Source organism: Accipiter gentilis, unplaced genomic scaffold (assembly GCF_929443795.1).
Source record: "Accipiter gentilis unplaced genomic scaffold, bAccGen1.1, whole genome shotgun sequence".
Lineage (NCBI taxonomy): Eukaryota > Metazoa > Chordata > Aves > Accipitriformes > Accipitridae > Astur > Astur gentilis.
Window position 1 is genome coordinate 585846 of NW_026060847.1, and position 27333 is coordinate 613178.

Sequence of the window (27333 nt, forward strand, 5' to 3'; positions counted from 1 at the left end):
GCACGGGGGGTAGTCCCACCAAAGTCGTGCACGCCCGGCTCGGCAGTTCTCCTCAAGTTTATACAGTCAAGTGTTACATATACATGGAGTTTCACAATACGCCCATACATAGGCATGATCTATCTCCACTTCATTTTCAAATTAGTTCCAAAAAGTCACAAGACCGGTCTTGGCTGGTTTTTGGGGTCGACTGCTGCTTCTTCTCAGGGACTATCTCCTGCCCCAGCCAGCCTCAACAATGCAAACGTTAATCATCACTTCTCATCCTCTCGCCATGTCTACCTCTACTGAATTTTCTTTAACTTCATTATAAGCTAGATAATTACTAAACAGTTCCTAGCTACATCCATATATCTACTATATCTACTAAGGTTCCTTTGGGTCCCTGTCTCACTGTGGCTTGTCCCTGGGCTGTGGGGTCAGGGCAGGAGCTGTCAACTGGGAAACCAATAGAAAAAAGGGAAACCAGCAACCAAAATTTATCAAGACACAGGCCTGGCAGAGCAAACATGGAGGCAACGTCATGAAGCAAACTTCACTGCTCACAGTAGTTGATGGGCCATCGAGAAACCAGTGGCACCACTTCCAGGAGGATCCGCCTGGACTCTGCAAGACTGGAGCAGGCTCTGATGTGGCTGGTATAAAACCAAAGGCTGAGAAGAAAGGAGATGAATGTGTTATTTATGGCCAGAAGATGTGGACCACCAACGGTGGGAAAGCAAACCGCTGTGTCGACTTTTTCTCGCATTACATTTTCTGTTCTTCTCTTCTATACTGTGTGTCCCCAAGTTAGATACTAGTGTGTCTTTAAAGATCTGTTGCCAATCGGAATATTGATTAGGTTTCACCACACTACCCTTCAGTCGGTGATGTTACAAATATTCTGATAAGTTAAAATTTTATATGAGCTGGGTTTGATCAAAAGGTAAAGATTGTAGAATATAGGGGTTTGAAGCTCGCAATGTAGTAGTCGAAACTTAAGAACATACAAAATGTGCTGTATACAATCATAAAAGAATAAGTATTGTCTAACATTAGTTAACCATAGAAACTTTGACCGATTTGTTAGTTTGTAGTGTTTTGTCCTAAGAAACTGAGAGAGATCGTTATGGACCTTAGTTCTGTTGCTTAGAAACCCCACTTTGATCAAGATTCCAGTTAGTGGAACTAAGTAAGATTAACCAATGATTGTTGTAGTATAAGAATATTGATAAGGTGGTGTGACTGAGGGCCAATCACTAGAAACGTTAAATTCAAGAATTAACATTGAATGTTCTTTTTACGTAATCTAATACATGATGGCAAAAATCGGACTACGCAGAATCACATAAGAGAGGTCAACTATTGGACAAAGTGAGGAAGACTATGGAAGACCACCAGAGGGCTTCTGAAGACCACCAAAGACTTCACCACGCCTGCGTAAAGGGACATGTATATATGCTAATGATTTATCTGACAGTTGATGATTATGTATGACATTTCCCAGAAATTTAGTGAATATGTATAACAGGTGTGTATTTAACCTGCATGGTTAAACCAGACAGGTGCACACACTAGGTGGAGTGATCCCCTGTGTGTCCAGCTGACGTGTGGGAAACAGACTCCACAGTCAGTGAGATTGTAAAGTAGGTATGTTCATTCAGCGCTGGGCAGCACGGAGGGTAGTCCCACCAAACTCGTGCGCGCCCGACTCGGCAGTTCGCCTCAAGTTTATACAGTCAGGTATTACATATTCACAATATGCCTATACCTATACATGTCCTATCCCCGCATCATATTAAAATTAGCTCCGAGAGGTAATTTCCATAGTCTCCTCCCAACTGCGCCTGTGCAGGGCCTCTTTGTGGTGGTCGTCTGGTGGTCGCAGAGATGAAGAAAGATGACTTCTCTTCATCACTGCTAGTAACCTCTTTCCTTGCGCAGGCTCAGTGAATTTTTGGTATCCACCCAAGCCGCAAGACCAGTCTTAGCTGGCTCTTGGGGCCTGCTCCTGCTTCTTACCAAGGACTGTCTCTACCTCATTGGCTGGTTCTTGGGATCAGCTCTTCTTATCAAGGACTGTCTCTACCTCAGCTAATTTCAGCAATGTAAGCACTAAACATCATCTTTCACGCCCCGTTATTATGTGTACTGAGATTCTTTTGACTCCCCTTCTCTCAGTGTATTTAGTTTCTCAAGTCTTTCATATACTTACACCTGGCCTGATACAATGACCATTTCTGAAAGTCATCTTTTCAGATGCAAACTGCCTAGGCAAAGGCCCTTTCCATGATGCTCTACTTGTCTCCTTCTCTTACTCTTTGTTCAACATACCTCTCCCCTATGCAGCTGCTTTGAGCTTCAGGGAGTTACAAGCTTGCCTGTCCTCCAGTAGACTAATTGCCTCTTTAGGCAGTTCTTTACTTGTGTTTATCTCTAACTTTTTAGTATCTGTCACAAACATTTCTCATAAGACTATCCCTTGTAGAAAGGCAGCCTCATTAGGGGCAGCTTGTACTTCACATGTGGTTGAGGAGTGTGACTTATTGTTTACGAAACTTGAAAATGATTGTCTTTGCTTTGCTTGCAAATAGGAAAAAATCTTCTGGGCCTGTGTGCAGCCAGTTCTCTAAGGAGAGCAGGGGGGGGAGATGATGCAATGGAGCTGTAACCTCCAGCTGTAGAGATCAGTGGAGAAGTCTGAGGCAAGGAACAGAGATGTAAGCCCCCAGGTGGCCAATGTCAGAAGTGCTGAGGTTTGAGAGATGAGGAGCAAGGGTGTCCATACAGTGTCAGACCTCAAGAGACTGCCTTTAATAGCTGTCCAGACCTCCAGAACAGACACTATGGATCATTATCACTTGGAGAATGCTTCTATCACCTCTTGTCTGTACTGAAAAGTAAGAAAAACGATCCTTTAAAAGAAAAAAGTCATGGGTATAGGTGCACTTTGAAATCTTCCTCCTTAACTACACTATGAAGTTTTTCTAATTAGCTGTACAAGTCTTGATGACTTGAAGTGAATTGCAGGAAGAAACAAGGCTTCCTAGAGCTTTGTGTATTTTAATGAGCCCCATGGTGTGTTTGAGACTCAGCGCATGAACCTCAGCTACTGAGAGCAGACTGAAATAAACTTCTCAAGAAGTCAAAGTCAGAAGCAAAGTACCTTGAAGCATTAATGGGCCCCACTGAGGGCCATTCCTGGCAAAGCCTCCCCAAGGACTCGTTAGAGCAGATAACTGGAGTCTGTGATTGCAGGTAGGCAAAAGCACTGTGCAGGTGGCTGTAATGCTGAGAAAACCCTTGGTTTGTTTTATGCAGCAGAAAGGTCAAGCCCTGATCCTCAGGCCCTGGGAAGGCAGATCCTGTCCCTCATGCATGGCCCAGGGCTTTTCCTGGGTCAGCAGGATGTGAGGGTGAGCAATGCCAAGCGTAGGGAAACTGTGCAACACCTCCCGGCCTCTCCAAGCAGAAGTGAGGAAGAAATTAAGTCCAGAGCCTCAAAACCAGTTTTGGCTGGTAGGCCTTGTTGGCCTCAGAGGCATCTGACAAAGCCAAGACAACAAATACCTTGGACCTGTTTGGCCTTTCAGCCTTGCCAGAGCACTTGGCCATCTCTACTGCAGGCTGTCATAACCTGTCCCATGCCTTAACTCCTTCCCTTCAGGCTGTTGACGTCCATCTTGCTTTCCCACCTAGCTCTCAGCCCAGCATTTCTGTTCCTTCACTGATGTCTCTCCAGCCTGGCTGGATTTTCCTTGAAACACAACGCCATGGGCTGATCCGGGCTCTCTCTGGGTGACCTCTTGCACCACAAGGCTACCCTTTGAGTGACATTTCTTTCTCAACACACCCAGTCTGATCCTTCCAAGCTGCACTTTGTGCAGATTTCCTTCTCTTCCCACTACCAAGAAATGCTCCATCCCCTTTGAAGCCACCCTTCAAGCAGGTGCACTCTACTACCATCGTGCCCTGAGCCTCCACTTCACCAGGCTAAAGAAGCCCAAGCCCCTCAGCCTCTCCAAAGAGACCCCAATACCCATCCTGGCAGATGTCCTCTGGGACCACTCCAATTCTTCCCTGCTCCTCCAGAAAGGGGAACCCCACACCCAGACACACTAGTCCAGATGTGGCCACACCAGTGCCGAGGCCAGAGGGATGAGAACAGCCTTGTCTGGATGGCCATGTCTCTCATAATACAGCCCTGTATGTAGTTGGCTTTATTCACTGTTTGTAGTGTTTGCTGTATCAAATGGCATTTTAAATGCTACTGCACTGAGTCTGCGTGCCTTTCTTACTGTAACAAACCAGAACCTCCAGGTACAGAACAACAACCAAGACACATGTCTGCTGCTGGCTATCAGATTCTCGGGCAGAAGTGATGTCATAGCCGACATGCCAGCCATGTGTCTGCTGATGGCCAATGACCCCAAGAGATTGGAGATTCCAATGACCTCACGCTCGTCTTCATGGCCATGTGCCTCCTGCTGGCCTATGAGCTTCTCAGACATAATTAGTGTCAGAGTGATAGCCTAACCCATCAGCCTTCTTGTGGCATGTCAGCTGACCAGCCAGAAGTAACCTCACAGTGATCTTCCAAGCCACGTGCCTGCTGCTGTCCCATCATGTACTCAAGCAGAAGAGGTGTGAGAACCCACACCTGAGCCCTTGCCCTGGACGGGCCTATCAGGTGATTAGGGAAAGGGATTCTCCCAATCAAAACGCTTCTGCTGGCCTGGCAGATGTGAGTGTAAAAGCAGATATCCCAGCCATGAGTCAAGGGCTGACCTGTCGGCTCCTTCAGAAAGAAGTGACCTCACAGTCCCTTTCCCAGCCATGGTCCTTCTGCTGGCCTATCAACTCCAAGGACAGAAGGGACCTCACAGCCACCTTCCCAGCCTTGTGCCCCCTGCTGTCCAATGAGATCCTGAGGCAGAGCTGACCTCACCATAGCATTCCCACCCATCTCCTCCTTGTGGCCTATGAGCTCATCAGATACAGGTCACCTCACATTCTTCTCCCAATGCCATGCAACTGTTCTAGGACCTCACGATCCCTGCCCCGGTCCCAGGGTCCATACAGCTTAAGTAAGGTTGAGGAGAGGTGACCAAGATGAGGGCAGTAGAGTGTGGGAAAGAGAGCTTCAGGGATTCGGTGTTGAGGTTGGAGCTTAGGGATGAGAGCTCACCTTTCAGGGTTGGGGATTAGGCAAAAGCTTAGGGAAAGAGTTTGGTGTTCTGCTGAGGTTCCCTGGCTAGTGTTTAAGGTGTGTTAGGTTAGTGTGTGGTAAGTTAGGGTTTTGTTTAGGGCTGGGGCAAGGGCTAGGAGTGGACAGGGTACTTCAGCACATGGTTTAGTGGGAATGGTTAATGGTTGGATTCAATGATCTTGAAGGTGTTTCCAACTTAAATGATTCTATGATTCTATGATTAAGGACAACATGTTAATACTAGGGGTAGAGGTTAGGGGCGAGGCTGAGCAACTGGGTAAGTGTAGGGGTAAGGGGCTATGGGTTTGGGATTGGGTTTAGATATAAACTGTGAGGTAAGGGGTAGCCTAAGCTCAGTTAGGCTTCAAAATCTCTCGTGTCTGATGGTCAAGCCCCTCTTCTCTCCCCCAATTCTCCCTTTTCTTTTGCCCAGGCTTCTCCTGACCTCCCCTAATGTGTCAACTTGTTGAGGCTGGCTTCCTGATGACCTTCATGACCTCAGAGTATCTCTCTCCGTGCTGCTGCTGACCAGTCAGAAGTGACCTCACAGCCACCATCCAAGGGGACATACTGTCTGCTGTGCTTGAGAGGCCTCTTCACAGCCTACCCAGCAGCACTGGAGGAAGGTGATGCCCTGCACCACCCCAGAGCTTCCCTGCCTGCAAACCCACTTGTACATCCAAAGGATTCCTGCATCACTTTTCCCACAAGGGTTCTTCAGTTACCACAGGGCAGCTTGGATGCCATGGCCACCTCTGTGCGGGCAACTGAATCAAGTCCAGAATGTAAATTTTAGAACAATGTGGAAGCCTATGCAGAAAAGGAAACCTATGTAATAGCAGAAAAAGTCTTATTTTCCAGATGTAATGATCTGTTATGAAATTTTGCTGATCACAGTGGAATGCTGCTGCTATCTATCTCCTCAGAGGACTTTGTACCACTGATGGAATTTGATCCTGATCATCCAGCCAACTGCCCACCCACTGCATCGTCCACGTCTTCAGTCCAGATGTCAACAATCTGCTCTAAGGGGACTACGGGAAACCACATTCAAGGACTTCCAAATCCCAGATACACAGCATGCCCTTCTTTCCCCTCCCACTTGGGTTCAGCAATCCTTTTCTTGTTCTTCAAGCAATGGAGATGGCTGCAAGAGCACTTTCCCTGTCACCTTGCCAGGGACTGAGGTGAAGGTGGCCAACCTGTAACACTCCCCATCCTCCTTTTTGCCCTTCTTGAAGATGGGTTTGAGATTTGCCTCTTCTGAGGATCTTGGAACCTCCCTGATCTCTCTGCCCCTTCCAAGGTATTTGAGAGAGGCCTCATGATGACACCAGCCAGCTCCACCAGCACCTCTCTGCTGCGTCGCACACTAAAACCCGTCTTCATATCCCACACTTGCAGGGGAGTGCCCAGGACACCGCACATGCCGGTCCAGGTCCTCTGGGCTGGTTCAAAAGAGAACCAGAAGCGATCTCTTCCTTGCAGGCCCACAACTCCCATGGGGCCTCCGTGCAGCTCACAGCTTCCCTGAGCATTTTTCTCAGTGTCCCCCTCCCCCAACCTGTCTAGGCCACAGGCTATAGATGAGAGGAGTGAACAGGGATGTGAGGATGGTGTAGATACGGGGCTTTGACAAACTTTCTCAGGAGGGCTCTTCTGGGCATCACACAGCCAAGGATGAGAGTGTCATAGAAAACAGTAGCACTAGTGAGGCGGGAGAAGCAGGTGGAGAAAGCTTTCTGCCTGCCTGCCCTGGATTGAAGGCCTTCCTCAGGGTGGCAGCTCTGATGCACACAGGATGACCATGTGAACAGGAAGGGGAGGATGGGATCTAAAAAGCAGGTCATGACAGCAAAGAGCATGAGTGTCACAGTGCCAGTGTGTGAAAGCTCCAGCAATGGGGTGAAATCACACAAGAAGTGGTCCACTCCACTGGGGCCACAGATTTGTATCTGAGAAATGACTGAAATGGTTACTGTAGGTGACAGAAATCCCCCTAGCAAAGGAGACAGACCTGGCAGTTCCTGAGTCCTGTAGCGAGCAGGGGGTGGCACAGAGCCCAGTACTGATTGTAGGATGTAGTCACCAGCAGTAAACACTCTGTACGTGCAAAAGCTGCAGGAAACTACACTAACACCGTGATGAGCAGAGATGCTGCTGACCCCCATCATGCAGCTGGCCATCAGCTGAGGCAGGGTGGCGGATCTGTAGAAGTTCTCCAGGGAAGACCAATACCCCAAGAAGAAGCCCATGGGAGTGCGCAAATGTTGCTTTGCCACTGTCCGCATGGTGATAATGTTTTTCCCAAACACAAACACCATGCAGATCATGCGAGAGAGAAAGAGATTTGTCTAAAGGCTGGGAACATTCCCCATTCCATAGGTGTGGGGGATTCCATGATTGCCCCATCCTCCTTTCTCCATGGAAGGTTTTAGGTCCTTTGTTTGCCCTCTAACTTGTTAGGGAACTTATGGAGAAGAACATTTGGTTTGGTTTTAGTTGCCTGGGTGTCAGACAGGTAACTCACTGAGAGTACATTTCTTTTGTTTAATTAAAGAAAGAGTATAGCTCCCTGTTCACACAGTTGCTGGGCCACACTAGTGAGGTAGATAACAAAGGAGAAGTGGAGTCTCCACATTTCTTTGTGGACAACATTATCACAAGTTAAAAAAAAAGCAAGAAAAAAACCTCACCCAACAACAATGACAACAAAAACTAATAAAGGCTGGACCTGCAATGAGTTACATTATGAGCCATATGCTGAAGAGGATGGACATTCTGCAGCTTCTGGAAAACTTTCAGTCATAAGTGTCCACGCTGCATCCCTGAGGTTCCGATTCCTCATGCTGCAGATGAGGGGTTTCACAACTGGAGGCACCACTGAGTACAGAACTGCTACCAGCAGGTCCAGGGATGGGGACGAGATGGAGGGGGGCTTCAGGGAGGCAAATATGGCAGTGCTTATAAAGAAGGAGACCATGGCCAGGTGAGGGAGTCATATGGAAAATGCTTTGTGCCATCCCTGCTCAGAGGGGATCCTCAGCACTGCCCTGAAGATCTGCACACAGGACAGCACAATGAAAATAAGACACCCTCAAAAAGATGAAAACACTATACATGAGAAACTGAAATTCCCTGAGGTATGCGTCTGAGCAGCACAGCTTGAGAATCTGAGGGACTTCACACAGGAACTGGTCAAGGGCATTGCCTTTGCAGGGTGGTACTGAAAATGTACTGGCAGTGTGCAGCACAGTAGTGAGGAGCCCACAGCCCCAGGCAGCTGCTGCCATGTGGACACAAGCTCTGCTGCCCAGGAGGGTCCCATAGTGCAGGGGTTTGCAGATGGCAATGTAGTGGTCATAGGCCATGACAGTGAGAAGAAAATACTCTGCTGAGATCAAAAATACTAACAGAAAGACCTGGGCAGCACATCCTGCATAGGAGTTGGCCTTGATGTCCTAGAGGGAATTGGCCATGGCTTTGGGGAGAGTGGTGAAATTGTAGCCCAGGTAAAAAAAAAAAGAGGTTGAGGAGGAGGAAGTACATGGGGGTGTGGAGGTGGTGGTCACATGCAATGGAATGATGATGAGGCCATTTCCCAGGAGGGCAGCCAGGTAGATTCCCAGGAAGAGCCAGAAGTGCAAGAGCTGCAGCTCCCGCATGTTGACAAATGCCAGAAGGAGGAACTGAGTGATAGAGCTGCAGCTGGACATTAACTTCCTCTAGGCATGAGGGACTGTCCAAGAAGCAAAAGACAGTGACAAGTTTGAAGAGACTTCTCTAAGCAAAACCTGATTCATGTCTCATAGAAATCCCACTGATATTGCCTCTCCTGTTTCAGGAAGACCTGCGGCACGTCCCTTTCATGGGCTGTGGTTGGTGCTGGCTGAGGGTGACCCAGGGAGCAGTGGGGCTCTGCTGTGGGCCCTGCAGGAGTCACTCCTGCCCTACAGCAATGGGTAAGTAGGGACTCAGTTTCCTCTAAGATTAAATCCAACTTTGTGACATCAAAAAGCTTTTCAGAGTTGTCACTCCCAAGTCCAGAGCCTCAAAATAGTTCCTCCTGGTAGGCCTCGGTGGCAGAGGCAACTGCCGTAGCCAAGCAGACAAGGACTTTGGGCCTTTCGGCCTTGCCAGAGACCTTGGCCACCTGTATTGCAGCCTGTCCTACACTGTCCAATGCCTGCACCTCTTTCCCTTCAGGCTGCAGGCCCCCATCTTGATTTCCCACGTAGCTCTCAGCCCAGCATTTCTATATCTTCACTGACATCTCTTCACCTTCATTGGCTCTTCCTTGAAACACAAAGCCTTGGGCTGATCCAGTCTCCCTCTGGGTGACTTGTTACACCACAGCACTGCCCTTTGAGGGACATTTCTTTGTGTTCACTCTGGGCCTCCTCAGCTTCCCTTTGTGGCACTAGTTCTTTCTCATGCTGTCACTTACTACAGTGAAAACCTCCACCATCTCTGAAACCACCCTGGAAGCACGCTCAGGATACTCTTACACTGTCTGGTGCCTCCACACTACTGGGCCAAAGAACTCCGGGTCCCTCAGCCACTCCACACAGGCCATGGGCACTAGGTCCCAAACCCCACCTTGGTGACCTCCACTCCACACTCTGTGGTTCCTCCCTACTTCTCCAAAACGGGGAGCATCACCCTGGGACACACCCATCTGTGTGGGTCACACCAGGGCTGAGTTGAGGGGCATAATAACTCAGGTTGTCTGGGTAGCCCACACTCCTCCCAATGCAGCCCCGCATGTAGCTGGCCTTGTTCACAGTGTCCATACTCTACTGGCTCATAGGGCATCCCTCATAGTGCCCAGACCCTTCTCCTCAGGGTCACATCTCAGTTGGTCAGGTCCCAGCCTGTTCTGATGTATGGGGTTATTCTCCCCTGCCACCCACCTATGCAGGACTGGCCACTTCTCATTGTAAAACTCTAAGTGATTTCCACTTGCTGAACCGCAGAGTTTCTCAAGGTCCCCGTGGGCTGAAGAACCATTTGGTCAGCTTTTCATGTTTGCGTGCAGCTGGCTTGTCTTGCTCGGGGGTATCTGCCACAAGATAACAGCATGAGGAATTGCAGGCCCCTACAAATCCCCTCTCCTGGAGAAACTGTGGGGTCCTAGGGGTCCGGTAGGGATAAGGCCATAGGTCTGGACCCAGAGGCAAAGTTGCCTTTTATGGCAGAGAGCAGCAGGAACAGGTGGAGCTCTGCCTGGGAATGGACAATGAGTCAGATGAGAGCTGAAAGGTCATGGGCAACCCTGTGGTGGGTGAATGTCTTCTACAGTGCCCCTGATGAGGAAGAGGAAGTAGATGAGACCTTCTTCAGACAACTGGAAGAAGCCTCCTTTTTGCAGGCCCTGGTCCACACTCCACTCACAGCAGGAGTGCGGCCAGGGATGGACAGTCTTGTAAGGCAAGGAGGGGGAGATGCCCATTGCAATAGAGCGAGCAGTGGGAATGCATGGCTCTCTGCCTTGGGACAGGTGATGGGCCTTCTGTGAGCTCACGGGTCAGGATCAGCAGGCAGACCAGCACTGTCCCGAGTGAGCACCATAACAGACAGAACCCAAATCATGGACTAAATGAACTCGATGGACATTTTGTGCCCATTTTACAGGAGTGGTCCACAGAGTAAGGGAATGATATCTGTGTTTAAATGAGAGACTGGGAAGGGGGGTGATGGTTACCGAGGCTGTATTGGATAGCGAGAGACCTGAGCATGCTGTAAGCGGTATGGAATAAGAGGAGGAGCTTGTCCTGGTTTTGGGGCTGGGATGGAGTTAATTTTCCTCATAGCAGATCATATAGGGCTACGTGGTTTGGATTTGTGACCAAAACAGTGTTGATAACACAGGGATGTGTTAGGTATTGCTGAGCCGTTCTTGCACACCATCAAGGCCATTTCAGCTTCTCACACCACGCCACCACCGAGGTGGCTAGGGGTGCACAAGAATTTGGCAGGGGACACAGCTGGGACAGCTGACCCCAGCTAACCAAAGGGATATTCCAGTCCATTAGATGTCACGCTCAGCAATAAAAACTGGAGAAAGAAGGAGGAAGGGGGGATATTCAGAGTTACAGTGTGTGCCTTCCTAAGTAACTGCTACACCTGATGGAGATCTGCTTTCCTCCAGATGGCTGAACATCTGCCTGCCGATGGGAAGGAGTGAATTAATTCCTTATTTTGCTTGGCACTCATGCACAGCTATGCTTTACCTATTAATCTGTTTTTATCTGAGCCCACGAGTTTTGTCACTTTAACCCTTCTGATTCTCTCCCCCATCCCACTTGCGTCGAGTAAGCAAACGGCTCTATAGGGCTGAGCTGCCTACTATGATTAACCACAACACTCCAACCTCTCTAGATCTCTCTGGATTGCAGTAGTGCCCTCCAGCATATTAACTGGCTCTTTGTCATGGTTTAACCCCAGCCAGCAACTAAGCACCACGCAGCCACTCACTGACTCCCCACCCACCCAGTGGGATGGGGGAGAAAATCAGGAAGAGAAGTAAAACTCGTGGGTTGAGATAAGAACAGTTTAATAAAACAGAAAGGAAGAAACTAAGGATGATAATCATAACACTAATAAAATGACAGGAGTAATGATAAAAGGATTGGAATGTACAAATGATGCACAGTGCAATTGCTCACCACCCACCAATTGACACCCAGCTAGTCCCCGAGCCACAATCCCTCCCGCCCCCACTCCCCCAGATTTTATACTACATGTGACGTCACATGTTATGGAATACCCCATTGGCCAGTTTGGGTCAGGTGCCCTGGCTGAGTCCTGTGCCAACTTCTTGTGCCCCTCCAGCTTTCTCGCTGGCTGGGCATGAGAAGCTGAAAAATCCTTGACTTGAGACTAAACATTACTTAGCAACAGCTGAAAACATCAGTGTTATCAACATTCTTCTCATACTGAAGTCAAAACATAGCACTCTACCAGCTACTAGGGAGACAATTAACTATCCCAGCTGAAACCAGGACAGGGAGACATATGGTTTGGTTATGTACTTGTGTTGTCGCTCTGGGCTGAAGGGCTGATAGTCCAGGACCAGGTTCATGGCCCTTAGAGGTTCTTGAAAGGTCACTGGAGGCAGGCTACTGCAACAGCAAGAACCTGGCAAATGGGTGTACACATACATGTGAGGTCACTGGTGCCTGAGTAGCTGATAGAGCAGGATCTGGCCCATGGCTTATGTCTGTGCTCATGAGGTCACTCCTGCCTGTGTAGCTCATAGGCCCCGAGTAGGCCAACGGCACGTGTAGGTGCTTCTAATGTCACTGCTGCCTGAGTAGCTGATAGGGCAGGAGCAGGCTCCTAGTTTGTGTTGGTGGTTTTGAGGTCATTGGTGTCTGAATAGCCAATAGGCCAGGAGCAGGCCCATGTCAGATGCAGATACTATGTCGTCACCTGTGGCTGAGTAGCAGATAGGCAAGGAGTATGCATGTGGCTGTGTATGGATGAACTTGTGATGTCAATCGTGCCTGGACAGATGATAGGCCAGGAGCTGGCACAGAGCTTGGGTAGGTGCTTCTGGTGTCACCAAAATAATATTCAGACCACAACCAAACACGGCTTATTGGAAGACCCATCGTTAGCAGAAGTCCATCCACCATGACCACACATGTGGAACTGTAACTCAGGCACACGCAGTGGTGGCAGTAGGAAGGGTGTGAGGTCACCGTCAATATAAATCATGAGCACACAGTGGTAGCCATGGGAGGATGACAGTGTTCATGTCACTGATGGCACCCCATGGCTGCGGGGCTCGGTGCAGAGCGGCCGTGTGCTGTCACAAGGGCACGAGAGGGGGACGGGATCCCCTCGGCCCCGTCTCTGCAAGGCCGAAGGAGCAGCCCCTGCAGCCCTGGCTGGAGCAGTCAGGGTAGGGGTGGCTCAGGGGTACCGAAGGGATGTGCCTGGGCACGGCGCCAGGAGGAAACCACAGACTTCCTCCGGAGCACGGGGAGCGCTGCGAGGCCACGTGGGCTGTGGTTTGTGCACCTGCAGGCTGCAGCTCCTGAGCCACCCGTGGGGAATAACGGCCCCTGGGTGACATGCTGAGAGTCAGGGATGTGTCTGAGCCTCTGGGCTGCATGTCTGCTGCTGGGCAGGGACATGTTCCAGCTCCGTCTCTGGCTACTGCGAGGGACCCACCATGGGGCTCTCTGGGGAGGGATGAACAAGCCGGCACTTGTGGAATGAAGTTCTTCCCCTGGCCAAGGCCCTTTCCCAGCTGCTGCTCCCAGTAGAGCAGGGTCTGAAGCACGGGAAGGGGCTGTTTCCTTCCCTTCCTGACACAGCCCCCGCTGCAGTCTCAGCCCTGTGATTCCCATGGCACAGGAGTGGCTGGACACTCGCACCAGGGGCTCTTGGATGTGCCCGGTGCAGGAGTTGCTCAGTGCTCCTAGTCCACATGGCACAGTTCAGGGGGTGAAAAACCTGTTCCCCCCGCACAACTGGCCCTGTCTTGTGTTGGCCCCCCACCACAGTGACGTGACACCTGTAGTGGAGCCATCTCTCATATATGGTCATGAATGGCGCTGGAGAAGTTCATTGGAGGGCTGGGCTGTGTCAGAGGGGAGATGGCTCCCGATAATGTCTAAAAAGGTGCTGCTGCTTCGATTGGCTCCTCCTGTAGCTGGGCTGGCATCTGCACAGATATATTGGCCTCCCGTCATCATTGTCCCCATGAGTCCCCAGCACCCGTGGCAGGGAGTGTGGTGCAGCAGGGATGTGCTGGCAGGGCAGGAGACTCAGGATGGGCACCGAGGGACTCCTGTCCCCTCAGGTGCTGTGGCTTCTCCTCTGGGTACAGCTGTGCAGGGGTAAGTGCTGACACCCTTGTCCTACAGCCCAGGGCCAGCAGGTACCAGTGTGGTCATTGGGATTTGTCTGGGAATGGTTTTTTTTTGCAGGTGCTACTGATATGAGGGGCAGAATGTGCTCAGGTCCATGGACCCTGGGCCTTTCCCTGTGCCCATCTGGGGTGGCAAGAATAGCTCCTTTTCCAGGGCTCCAGTGTTCAGGGCAGCCTGTGCCTGGCTGGATTCATAGACAACCTGTCCTGGGGTACCCCTTTGGGATGCCCTGTTCCCCAGCACTGTACCTCTGGAGCTGGTGGTGGCCTAGCTGGTGATGGCAGCACCAAAGATGCCCAGGGCACTGCCGAGCTCTAGGGTACCTCGGAGGGTTTGTGTGCTTCTCACTGCCCCCTGCGTCCAGGGGACCCCCTGACCCCATGAGAGCAGTTTGGACCCCACAGAGAGAAGGGGACCGAGGCATCTACAGTAGAGAGACATCCTTCCTGGGGAGCTTGGCCCAGGGCATGGACTGGGCCGACACCAGGGGTGAGGAGGGGACACGGGTTGGGGGATCCTCAGAATCATCTCAGTGCTCCCTGGGAATGTGAAAAGCCCTGGGGGTGGGGATGGGTTTGGATGGTGCTGGGGCAGGTGCAGGCTTGTGCTGGAAGCTGCAGGCCTGGGTACAAGGAGCTGTTGAGGGGGTGCTGGGCTTGGGAGTAGAAGGTGTCCAGTGCAGCGCTAGGCAGTGTGTGTGTGGCTGTTGGGGTGGGAAGAGCTGCCTTATGCAGTGGGATGGTGAGTGACCCATCTGGGCCGGAACTGGGCACCCACAGCCTCGTGCAGCCCGTGGGGATAGAAGGGACCCCTGCACTGAACTGGGGAGAGCCTGGAGGAGAGAGGGAGAGAGGGCTCTTACCCCAGTACCTGTGATTTGGCGCAGGTAGGGGGTTCCCCCAAACCGGCAGAGATGGGGCTTGGCACTCCCCTGACTCATCCCATGCTGGTGTTTGAAGGTGCTGTGGAGGTGAGGTTGGTGGATGGCGGCAGTCGCTGTGCTGGGAGAGTGGAGGTGAAACAACACGATCAGTGGGGAACGGTGTGTGGTGACTACTGGAGCATGAACGATGCAGCAGTGGTTTGTAAGCAGCTGGGCTGTGGGTCTGCTGTTGGAGCTCCTGAGGATGGACACTTTGGGGCAGGATCTGGCCCCATTTGGATGGATGATGTTGGCTGTAAAGGCAACGAGTCTGCCCTGTCTGACTGCAGACACAGAGGATGGGGTGAACATAACTGTAATCACGCTCGTGATGCTGGAGTGATGTGTTCAGGTAAGGGGACAGCCTGCTGCCTACCTCTGGGTCTGGGGTGGGGGAAGGGTCCTTGGCTGTGCCCTCAGGGAGCAACAAGTGGACACCAGAGCAGGGCCCAGTGGTGCTGGTCTAACTGCCAGGCTGGGACTGTCACTGCTGATGTCCCCAGTCCTTGGGGAAGGCCCAGAGGGATCCTACCCCAGGGTGATCTGACCTTGCCAGAGTGTCTCAGTCACCCTCGGTCAGTGTCTTGGGCTGCAGATGAATCCTCCATCCCTTCCCCGGGGTGTCCATTGGGCTTCACTGATCTCCACCCATTCTGCCAGTTCGCAGCCAACAATGCTGAGGGTCCCTGTGCTGGAAACACGCGGGGGCACTTGATCGGCACTCCACGCCTTGGAGGAATGGCATGAGATGGCTGATCCTCCTGGGTCATTCCCCTTCACAGGCATGAGGACCTCACCTGCATCAAATGGGCTTTTCAGAGAGGATGAGTGCTGGGCCCTGGGGAATGGAGCAGGGTGGCCACAAAGCCCTTTGCTGCCTGTGCCCAGGACTCAGCTGTGTGGACCAGCATTTGCGAGGGTTAGGGGCTTGGCAGCTGGTCGACTCTGGCTGCTTCCTCCTGCACCACCGCATGCACAGGCTGGTACTGAGATGTCCCTGGGGCTGTGAATAGTCCTGTGGGGACATGACCCTGTACAGGCAACGCTGACCCACCGCCCAAGACCTCCTGCCTGCCCATGGTTCTCCATCTTGCCCTATGAAACCAGGTCTTTTCCAGCACTTAGTGGCTCTCATCTGTGCTTGTTGTTCCCTGAGAGTTGGCATGGGCCCAGGGGGAGTCTCCTGCCCCTCTGTCTCGCCATCCATCTGGGCTGTGGACACCTCCAGGCACAGCACTGTGTCCCTGGATGCGAACTCCCTCCCCCCAAGCAGACATCAGCGGGATCTGCACAGGCACAAGACATGATAGCAGCTGCACCGTTTCTCTGCTCTGTGACATCTTCCACCTAAAATGAACCTTCCAACACCCCAGGAATACGCCTGGGATCAGGGGGTGCTTCTGGTTGCATCCGGGTGATGGTCCTGCTGGCCCCAAGCTCTGCAGGGGCTGAGCAGGCTGCAGCAGTCATTACCATCTGAGCCAGTTCTCCTGGATCCAAACTGCTCACACTGCTGTGGTGCTGGGGAGACCACACCAGGCAACACAGGGAACCTTGTGTGGGAGCAGTTTGTCTGAGCAGTAGCTGTGGCTGTGAGTCTGTGACAGACACATACCCTCGAGCGCTGTGATGCTGTAGAGATGGGTTGTGTCAGGGTCTGGATGTGCCTGTGTCACCAACACTCCCCCAACAAATTCCCCTGGGATGTGCAATGCACAGTTTGGTCATGGCTTGCTTGGAGATGATGCAGGATGTGGGCATTTAACTGCCAGAGGGCTCTGGGAACTCCCAGTTGTTATGTTTTTTTCCAGGATTTGTCCGGCTGGTGGAAGGGAAGAGCCGCTGCTCAGGACGTGTGGAGATCCTTGATGGGAACCTGTGGAAAACTGTTTGTGATTCACACTTTGGTCCCAAAGCTGCTGATGTTGTCTGCAGGGAGTTGCAGTGCGGCACGGCCCTGCCTTTTGCTGGGCCAGCTCACTTTGGAGAAGGGGTCAGTCCCATCTGGGATGGAGAGCTGCAGTGTGTGGGGAATGAATCCCGCCTCATCTCCTGCCGCAGAAGGTCCTCCAGGGCCCAGCCCTGCACCCACGCAAACAGTGCTGTTGTCACCTGCACACGTAAGGACTCAGGGAGGGGTCCTGAACACTGGGGTGAGCTCCAGCCTGAGCAGGGGCAGTTTGTGCCTTTTGAGACAAAGAAAGTGGTCTATCTGTTCCCACAGTCTGGCAGAGAGGTGACCTTCCTGGGGGATCCTGTACAGGGCAGGGCTGGTCTGTTGCTCAAGGACAAGGAGGGGGCATGGGTTGGGAGGGCTCAGTGGGGAGGACTCAGTGGGATCATCGTGTTGTTCCACAGGGGACACAGAAAGGCCTGAAGGCAGAGGGTAAGCTGGGAGGAGGGCAGGACAGGTTGTGGTCCAGGGGAGCTGGGGGCTTTGAGGAGAAGCAGCAGAGTGTGCTTGGGGGAGCCTTGGTGGGGCAGGTCTCTTCTCAGAGTGCTGGCTGGGGAGAAGCAGGTGCCCCAGGTGGGAATGGGCCAGGGTCAGGTGGCAGCTGGGTGTTGGGGTAGAAGGAGGTGCCAAAGGCTGTGGGACCACAAATGACCCAGCAGGGCCAGAAATGCAGACCCCTAGACTTGAAGCGCCTGTGAGGAAAGAAGAGACCCCTGAACTGCTCGGGGGACAGACTGGGACAGGCTCCTGCCCCAGTACCTGTGATTTGGCACAGGTAGGGGGTTCCCCCAGACCTCCAGTGATGGGGGTTGGCGCTGCTCTAACTGGTCCTGTGTCAGTTTTTGAAGGTGCTGTGGAGGTAAGGCTGGTGGATGGCGGCAGTCGCTGTGCTGGGAGAGTGGAGGTGAAACAACATGGTCAGTGGGGGACCGTCTGTGGTGACTACTGGAGCATCAACGATGCAGCAGTGGTTTGTAAGCAGCTGGGCTGTGGGTCTGCTGTTGGAACTCCTCAGTATGGACACTTTGGGGCAGGATCTGGCCCCATATGGATGGATGATGTTGGCTGTAAAGGCACCGAGTCTGCCCTGTCTGACTGCAGACACAGAGGATGGGGTAAACATAACTGTTTTCACATTCAAGATGCTGGAGTGACGTGTTCTGGTAAGGGGACAGCCTGCTGCCTACCTCTGGGTCTTGAGGTGGGGGAAGGGTCCTTGGCTGTGCCCTCAGGGAGCAACAAGTGGACACCAGAGCAGGGCCCAGTGGTGCTGGTCTAACTGCCAGGCTGGGACTGTCACTGCTGATGTCCCCAGTCCTTGGGGAAGGCCCAGAGGGATCCTACCCCAGGGTGATCTGACCTTGCCAGAGTGTCTCAGTCACCCTCGGTCAGTGTCTTGGGCTGCAGATGAATCCTCCATCCCTTCCCCGGGGTGTCCATTGGGCTTCACTGATCTCCACCCATTCTGCCAGTTCGCAGCCAACAATGCTGAGGGTCCCTGTGCTGGAAACACGCGGGGGCACTTGATTGGCACTCCACGCCTTGGAGGAACGGCATGAGATGGCTGATCCTCCTGGGTCATTCCCCTTCACAGGCATGAGGACCTCACCTGCATCAAATGGGCTTTTCAGAGAGGATGAGTGCTGGGCCCTGGGGAATGGAGCAGGGTGGCCACAAAGCCCTTTGCTGCCTGTGCCCAGGACTCAGCTGTGTGGACCAGCATTTGCGAGGGTTAGGGGCTTGGCAGCTGGTCGACTCTGGCTGCTTCCTCCTGCACCACCGCATGCACAGGCTGGTACTGAGATGTCCCTGGGGCTGTGAATAGTCCTGTGGGGACATGACCCTGTACAGGCAGCGCTGACCCACTGCCCAAGACCTCCTGCCTGCCCATGGTTCCCCATCTTGCCCTATGAAACCAGGTCTTTTCCAGCACTTAGTGGCTCTCATCTGTGCCTGTTGTTCTCTGAGAGTTGGCATGGGTCCAGGGGGAGTCTCCTGCCCCTCTGTCTCGCCATCCATCTGGGTTGTGGACACCTCCAGGCACAGCACTGTGTCCCTGGATGCGAACTCCCTCCCCCCAAGCAGACATCAGCGGGATCTGCACAGGCACAAGACATGATAGCAGCTGCACCGTTTCTCTGCTCTGTGACATCTTCCACCTAAAATGAACCTTCCAACACCCCAGGAATACGCCTGGGATCAGGGGGTGCTTCTGGTTGCATCCGGGTGATGGTCCTGCTGGCCCCAAGCTCTGCAGGGGCTGAGCAGGCTGCAGCAGTCATTACCATCTGAGCCAGTTCTCCTGGATCCAAACTGCTCACACTGCTGTGGTGCTGGGGAGACCACACCAGGCAACACAGGGAACCTTGTGTGGGAGCAGTTTGTCTGAGCAGTAGCTGTGGCTGTGAGTCTGCGACAGACACATACCCTCGAGCGCTGTGATGCTGTAGAGATGGGTTGTGTCAGGGTCTGGATGTGCCTGTGTCACCAACACTCCCCCAACAAATTCCCCTGGGATGTGCAATGCACAGTTTGGTCATGGCTTGCTTGGAGATGATGCAGGATGTGGGCATTTAACTGCCAGAGGGCTCTGGGAACTCCCAGTTGTTATGTTTTTTTCCAGGATTTGTCCGGCTGGTGGAAGGGAAGAGCCGCTGCTCAGGACGTGTGGAGATCCTTGATGGGAACCTGTGGAAAACTGTTTGTGATTCACACTTTGGTCCCAAAGCTGCTGACGTGGTCTGCAGGGATTTGCAGTGCGGCGTGGCCCTGCCTTTTCCTGGGCCAGCTCGCTTTGGAGAAGGGGTCAGTCCCATCTGGGATGGAGAGCTGCAGTGTGTGGGGAATGAATCCCACCTCATCTCCTGCCGCAGAAGGTCCTCCAGGGACCAGCCCTGCACCCACGCAAACAGCGCTGTTGTCACCTGCACACGTAAGGACTCAGGGAGGTGTTGAACACCATGGCTGTGCCAGGGTTTGGGGAACAGAGCAAGGACCGTGCTGGGCCAGGTGTTAGGACAGGAGGGATGATGGCATTGTCTGCAGCATGAATATAGTGCAGAAGGTGAAGAAAGGCATGTTGTCCCTCTGGCCTCCCTGCCAGCTACTGTGGGTACACGAGGACCAATCCACCCTCTCTCATTCTCCTCTGTCCCCACAATACACAGGATTCAGGCTGGTGAACGGCAGCACAGCGTGTGCAGGGAGGGTAGAGGTCCAGGTGTCGGGGACCTGGGGGACCCTCTGTGCCTCCCGCTGGGATCTCTTGGATGCGCATGTTCTCTGTCGTCAACTCAACTGTGGGTTTGCTGAGTCCATTCCTGGAGGAGAGCATTTTGGGAGAGGGACTGGCCCTGTCTGGAGAGACTCATTCCACTGTGATGGGACAGAAGCCCACCTGGAACAGTGCCCAGTGATCACCCTGGGAGCCTCACCATGCTCCCACGGGAGCAACGCTGCTGTCGTTTGTTCAGGTGAGTGCTGGAAAAATGCTGAATTAACTCCATTTGCCCTTTGTGTGTGACGTGGCCACCTAAAGCAGGGATCCCACATCAGTCCAATGCTGAATTTCTCCCTGGAGAAACACTGGCTTCCCCAGGAGCCATCTGGAGGGCTTTGCCAGCTCAGGGTGAGCGCTCTACTTTCTAAGAGCTGAGGGCTTAATGGAGGCAAGCATCTGCCTCCAGGGCAGTGGCTTAGGTCCCAGCACCACCACCAGGCCTGGACTCCTCCATTCTCCTACTGTGGGACAAGCCCAGGACAGGGCTGCAGGGCTGTGCTCCACCTCTCTGGCAGCAAACTGCATCCCATCCCCAGAGAAGCTCTGCAGAGACTCATCCCACCACCCAGGCAGCAGGTGCTTGGGTGCACCCAACAGCAGCACACCTGGGTGTGAGCTGCAGAGAGGGCCCGGGTCTTGCCCTCACTTCTCATCAGCAAAAGGCTCAATCTTGTCATGTTTGGTCAGAAAATCCACCCTTGCCCTGCTCCCTAAAGGGAGCTGTGGCATCTCTGCTCTCCCCAGGCTCAGCCGGCTTTGCATCCCTGCGGCTGGTTGGTGGAGGGAGCCGGTGTGACGGGCGAGTGGAGATCCTCCAGAATGGGACATGGGGCAGAGTCCTGGACGACCAGTGGGACATGCAGGAGGCCAGCGTGGTGTGCCGGCAGCTGCAGTGCGGAGAGGCAGGGACAGTCTACAACCCCCCAAAGCCTCAGAGAGGGACGGGTCCCGTGGGGCTGCGAGGGGTCCGGTGCGCAGGGCACGAGGCCAACCTGGCCCTCTGCAACACCTCCCTGCCCAAGAGTGCACTGGCAGCAGGGGTTGTGGAGGACGTGGGAGTCATTTGCTGGGGTGAGCGGCACTGCACGGGCCCCCCAGGTGATGGGGTGGGTGGGCAGCCGGACCCTGACAGCAACCGAGGTTTCTGCCCACTGCAGGGAGCTGGAGGGTCCGGCTGGTGAACGGGTCTGGGCGCTGTGCTGGGAGAGTGGAGATCTACTACCAGGGCATCTGGGGGACTGTCTGTGATGATGGCTGGGACCTGTCTGATGCCACCGTTGTTTGCCGTCAGCTGGGCTGTGGAGGGGCAGTGGAGGCAGCTGGCTCCGCTCAGTTCGGGGAAGGCTCCGGGCAGATCTGGCTGGATGGCGTGAACTGCTCTGGGGCCGAAGCTGCTCTCTGGGACTGCCCTGCCAGACCCTGGGGGCAGCATGACTGCAGGCACAAAGAGGATGCGGGAGTCGTCTGCTCAGGTCTGTGGTGGGTGCTGCAGTGGAAACCTGGCGCTCGCAGAGGCCAGGACACAAGGAGAGACAGGCATGGCCAAGGCTGTCCCTGGCTGCCTCTGAGCTCCAGCCCGAGCATGTCCTGTGGATACCCATGCACGGGTACCCTCAGTCCCACTGAGTGTTCCTGGGGAGCTCAGTTGTCCTCAAGGGTTAGCAGGAAGGGCAGGGGTGTCTGTCCATCAGGGACTTCTCTCTGCCCTTGGGTGCAAGGGGGACGTAGTGGCCCTGGCCCTGCCCGGATAAGGGCCTGGGGGGTGCAGAGGTGTCCTGGGTCGACAGCCCCAGACCAGTCTGTTCCCCCTTGGTGCCTTTCTTCCCAGAGTTTGTGGCCCTGAGGCTGGAGAACAGTGATGGCTGCTCCGGGCGCCTGCAGGTTTTCTACAACGGGACGTGGGGCAGCATTTGCTCCAACTCGATGACTCTCGACACGGTGTCTCTGGCATGCAAGGAGCTGGGCTGTGGGGATGGAGGAACCCTGGAAACACAACTGCCTTACGGAAGGCTGTCTGGCCCTACGTGGCTGGATAACGTGCAGTGTGGAGAGAAAACCATCTCTTTCTGGCAGTGCCGCTCTGCTCCCTGGAAACCAAGGTCATGTGAAGACCCACAAGAGGAGACCCACATCACCTGCAATGGTAACTCTCAGCCACCTGGGCACCCCAGTGTCACCCCAGCACCTGTTGCCTGCTGGGCATGGCCAAATGCAGAGAAAGAGCTTGGAGGGGCTTTCCCTTTCCATGTCAGTCCCTTCTGCTGCTGGTGGCAGAAAAGCGATCACAGCCACACACATCCAGCAGCAGTTGCCACCCAGGTTGCCAGCAGCGCCTGGGGGAGGCAGAGGCATCTCCAAGTGAGGTCTCAGAAGAGACCAGACAGGGTTCAGAAGAACCTCCCCTCCATAGACACGCTCCTGCTGCTCTGTTAAACAGGGACTTTTTGGGGCTGAGCAGTCGGGGTCCCCCCACAGTTCTGTACGTGTCCCCTCAATGACCAGGGTTCAGTTGCTGCCGTGATCGAGATGGCAGAGGGAGGCACAAGCAGAGCTCAGCCCTGCTCTCTTCTGCACGATCTCCCAAACCAGACCTTTCACCACAGTGTTTCCTCTTCAGGGAGACGCCCAGAGATGCCCTCAATCCCTCTGGCCCCGTGCCCCAACTCCACGAGGTGCACAGGTAGGGAGCTGCTCCTCTGTGGATGCTTCTTGTCTGGCAGGGCTCTGCCTGCAGTCTCCGTGCCATGGGAGGTCTTTGCCTTCTCCAGACAGGGAGAAGATTCGTGCCGTGGGAGGTGAGGACAGGTGCTCGGGCAGAGTGGAGGTCTGGCACCGTGGCTCTTGGGGAACAGTGTGTGACGACTCCTGGGACATGCGGGATGCCGAGGTGGCGTGCAGGCAGCTGGGCTGTGGCCCCGCGATGTCTGCCCTGCATGAGGCTGCGTTTGGGGAGGGGACGGGCCCCATCTGGCTGGAGCAGGTGGAGTGCCGTGGGACAGAGCCGTCTCTGCAGGACTGCTGGGCCCGGCCTGGGGATGGCGGTGCCTGCCGGCACAAGGAGGATGCTGCTGTGCGCTGCCTAGGTGAGCGGCAGGGCTGGGACCCCTTTCTCAGGGGACGGCCTTTTGCACCATTGGTCCTGGCATGGCCTGTAACATCCCAAGAGCAAGAAGGTTCCTGTGGAGAGCAGGAGCCTGGTGCCAAGTGGGGAGCAGCCTCGGTGGAACTGGATGTCTTCTGGCCATTGCCAATGGGGCCCTGCAGCCCCAGGTTTATCCCCTGGGCTGCCTGTGCCATCCTGCCTGCCACCCAGAGCAGAGGCACTGAGCCGTATCCCTGCCTCTCTTTCTAGCACTGCAGGAGAGGCAATTTGGGTGGGATGTGTCAGGGACATCCACAGACACACACGGTGTGTTGGGGGGGAGGCTCCCTGGTACCCGCACACCCACCCTCTCAGCCCAGCTCTCCTTTTCCTCCTCTGCAGCTACACCCAGGACAGCAGCAGTCCCACCCCAAGCAGGTAACTTGTCTTGCCCCTGCAGCTGGGTATCCCCAGGGCAAGATTTGTGACCCACAGCTGGGTGGAAGGGGCTCCTTGCTGGGGTGTGAAGCTCCCAGGAGTATGCACTGGTGTGGTGGTGAGGAGGGTAGGGAAGGTTGTAATTTCCTCATTGGGGTAGAAGTTTCTCCGTCGCTCATCCCTGGGGTGCTCCACGCCCTGCTGCCTTGTGTGATGGGGGTCAGGAATGGTGCTTTTCCCACCTCACCCAGGCCTGGTGCTGCCCTTTCCATATTCTTGCCCACACAGATTCCCCCCGGGGCCGTCTGAGTGGCAGCGGGGGAGTGTCAGTGCCTGTCATCATCTGCATCATCCTGGGGGCCCTTCTCTGCCTGCTTCTGGCCCTCCTGGCTGGGCAAGCTCTAAGCACCAGGGCTGGGCGCAGAGGTTGGTCTTTCCACAGCGGTCCCAGGGGGGAGATACCTCCTGGAACAGCTGCGGGGTGTCAGTGAGGGGCATTGACAGAGCTGGGCGTTCAGACCGTGTGCTGCCACCTGTCCCATGCACCACCCCATTGAGTGCCAGGCCATGGGGCACCAGCAGAAAGGGGTGAAGAGCACCCAGAGAAGGGGGGAGGTAGTGATGGGGCAAGGAGAGAAATGCCAGAGCAGGGCTGGGGGAAATGTGAGCAGAAGGGAGATGGCCAAGGCTGGCAATGCTCTGGGTAGTGCTGGGGGGGGCTCTGGGACAAGGGAGATGATGGGAGGAGTGCAGGGCAGAAGGGTCCATCCTCGTGGTGTCAGGTCCTCAGGCTGTCCCCTCTGCCCAGCGCTGCCCAACCCCTGGCTACTCTAGACCCATGGGGCAGATAGGGGAAAGCTCCAGGTGGAGAGGAAACATGGGAGCTGCTCCAGGGTCAGCCAAGGGGTGCATGACCCTGGGGCCAGAGGGGCATGAGTGCTGTCTCTGATGGGATGATGTGAGGGTGATGCTGCCCCAGATAATCTCCGCGGCAATGTTGCCCTCACTGGGGATGTGGCGGCTGTGCCTGCACAGTGCAGTGGGGCTGTGCCATTGGGCCAGTCCTGGGCTGGCCCAAGAAACAGGTTTGGGGCAGGGCAGTATGATCCTATTGCCCCTCTGCCTGTCCCTCTGCCAGCCCTACCTCTGTCCCCAGGCTCCAGGAGTGCTCAGGAGCCCTTCCCTGAGGCCCTGTACGAGGAGATCGGTTACAGCCCAGTGTGGGAGAAGCAGGCGAGGTTTGGTCGCTCAGGTGGGTGTGGGTCCTCCCTGGAGGCACTTCTGCAGGACCCTTTCCCCTGGCCCCAACCCCAGGCTGATTCCCTGAAGCCCCCCAGCCCATGGTCCTTGTGACACTGGGGCCACATGTTCTGTGGGGAGACCATCCAGGTCCTGGGCCTGGGAGGGGAGCTTTCTCCCAAACAAACAGCTTTGCCTGTCCCAGCAGGACAGCCCCTCTCTTCCTGCCCCTGCACCCCAAGAGACACCCACGGAGTGAGGGAAGGGGCTGTCCTAGGGCAGCTCTGGGAGCACCTTTGAGACAGGGTTTGCCCCAGGGAGGCAGGGGGATTTCCCAGCCCTCCTCCCCACACAGCCCCAGCTCTGTGGGTCCCCCTTCCCCAGCAGCTCTGACCACGAGGCAGGTCAGTGGGGCTCACTTCCTAACAGCCACCGTGCATCTCTGCAGGCTCCTATTCAGAGGAGTCCCTGACCCAGCTGCAGCCCTACCCTGGGGTCAGTGAGGAGGAGGATGGTCTGGGCTCAGCACCAGGTAACAGAGGCAAGAAGGAGTTGATCTCCCTGAAGACATGTGATGGGCAGAGGTGTCACTCTGTGTCACCGCTGGAGATGGGGAGGACATGGGGGTCTCCTGTGGTGCTGCCAATACCCATGTCTCAGCCCTGTGTCCCTGCGCATCTTCGCTCTGCTCTGCAGGATGTATCTTCTCACTGTCACCAGCTCCCCTCTCTCTTCAGATGTTCTTGTCCCACCTAGACGTGACCCAGCAGAAGGTTATGATGATGCCAGGAAGGTTTCTGATCCCGTGGAGGATGTTGCCCCTGGGCAGGGAGAGAGGGAAATGGCCGGGGAGCCAGAGGAAGGAGCAGAGCCCAGGGATGCACCTGGAGGTGAGAGGGAAATTTAGCATTGCTGGTTTCTGGGGTGCCAGCCCAGGTGCCACCCAAGTCACTGCTGTCCTGAGGCCCCAGCCTCCTGTCCCAGGAGTTTTCCTTGGAGGGACTAGGGGTAGGAGAAGGAGCTGAATGTGGTGAGGAGCAGGGAGGAAGATGCTCTACAGACCCCATGGGCTGAACTGCATTGTCCTGCCTTGCTGCTTGCAGGGGCCAGCCTGCGCTCCTGGAGAGGTGCTGGGGTCCCTGGAGCTGAAGGAAACACGTGGCCCCTGTCCCTGGGGAGCATGGGCTATGATGATGCTGAAGAAGTGTCTCTGGCACACCCCCCTGAGGACACAACGGCTGTGACACCAGAGCTCTGTGCACAACAGTCCCAGGGCCCCAGGCCATGAGAGCCCATCCCTGCTGTGCAGCTTCCTGCAGCCAGGAGGGAGAAGAGGTCTGTGGAGCTGGGAGAGCCATGAGCACCAGGGAACCATGTGCCTTGGCCCATGAGCAACAGAAACTGCCTGGAGTTTCCTCTATTTTTATTCACATTTTTATGCTGTGCATCATCCTTGTTCCTAATAAAAGACTCTGGGGGCTTTGACTCGGAGCTGGTGCTTGCCTGGCCAAGTGTGAGGGCATCTTCCTGAGGCTGATGAGGAGGACAGAGAACAAAGTCATGGAGGTGGGGAAATCGGCATGTCTCAGGGACAGCAGGCTTTGGGTCAGGCTGTGGAGCAGCGAGAGCCCATGGTCCCTGGGGAATAATCCTGCTGACAGAGACATTTCCATCCTACTGGCCACAGGCAGTTTCTAGTCAAAATGGCTCTCTGTAAGGTCCCATGATGCACCGCATTGGGAGCACCCATTTTGTCAGTTTAGGGTTTCCCAGCTGCTCTTTGCCTAAGGCAGGGCCTGGGCCATGCTGGTCCCACAGTGCAGAGGCCATGACAGAGCTGCCATGTCAGGGTGAGCCCTGAGGTTGCCGCAGTGCCCTGAACACCCCAACCAGCTCCAGGGGGGAAGATGGCCCACGGATTACCTCCCACCATGGGTAGGAGGCAGCTCTGCTCCCCACTGCACCAGCACAGGGTGCAGAGCTGCTTTCTGGGAACCATGGGACTGGGAGTCCCTCTCCTCATGCTCTGCCAGGACCCCAGTCTCCATGGGCTGCTCCTGCTGCCTTTGGCCCTCACAGACCCTGAGCACTCTTGTCAAGGCACTGAGCTGCCTTCTATCTGAGCAGAGGCTGTAAGGCCCCACGGCAGCCCTGGGACCCCCTCCTCCTGCTCTTCTCCAGCTCCTACCCCTGCTCTTCTTCTGCCTCTCCATGGATGTCAGTTTGGATTTGTGTCAGGGTGGTACTTGTGTGTAGGTACAAGACGAATGGGAACAGAGGGGATGGGGGCACCTTTCCCCCACCACCGTTGGAGGGCCAGGGGGAGAAGAGAAGATCCCTAGGAG

The 27333-nt window shown here is 54.7% G+C and overlaps 1 protein-coding gene across 1 annotated transcript; it reads left to right on the forward strand.

Moving 5' to 3' along the window:
* Window positions 1-523: 523 nt before the first annotated feature.
* LOC126036938 (scavenger receptor cysteine-rich type 1 protein M130-like) lies at window positions 524-26276 on the forward strand. Its single transcript, XM_049797170.1, has 18 exons — window positions 524-710; window positions 9033-9150; window positions 10490-10618; window positions 14438-14562; window positions 15033-15347; window positions 16807-16988; window positions 17354-17522; window positions 17798-18064; window positions 19573-19881; window positions 20117-20422; window positions 20974-21300; window positions 21387-21701; window positions 22058-22372; window positions 22998-23312; window positions 24038-24175; window positions 24906-25001; window positions 25726-25878; window positions 26092-26276. The coding sequence occupies exons 1-18, from the start codon at window positions 524-526 to the stop codon at window positions 26274-26276; spliced, it is 3951 nt and encodes a 1316-aa protein (XP_049653127.1).
* The last annotated feature ends 1057 nt before the right edge of the window (window positions 26277-27333 follow it).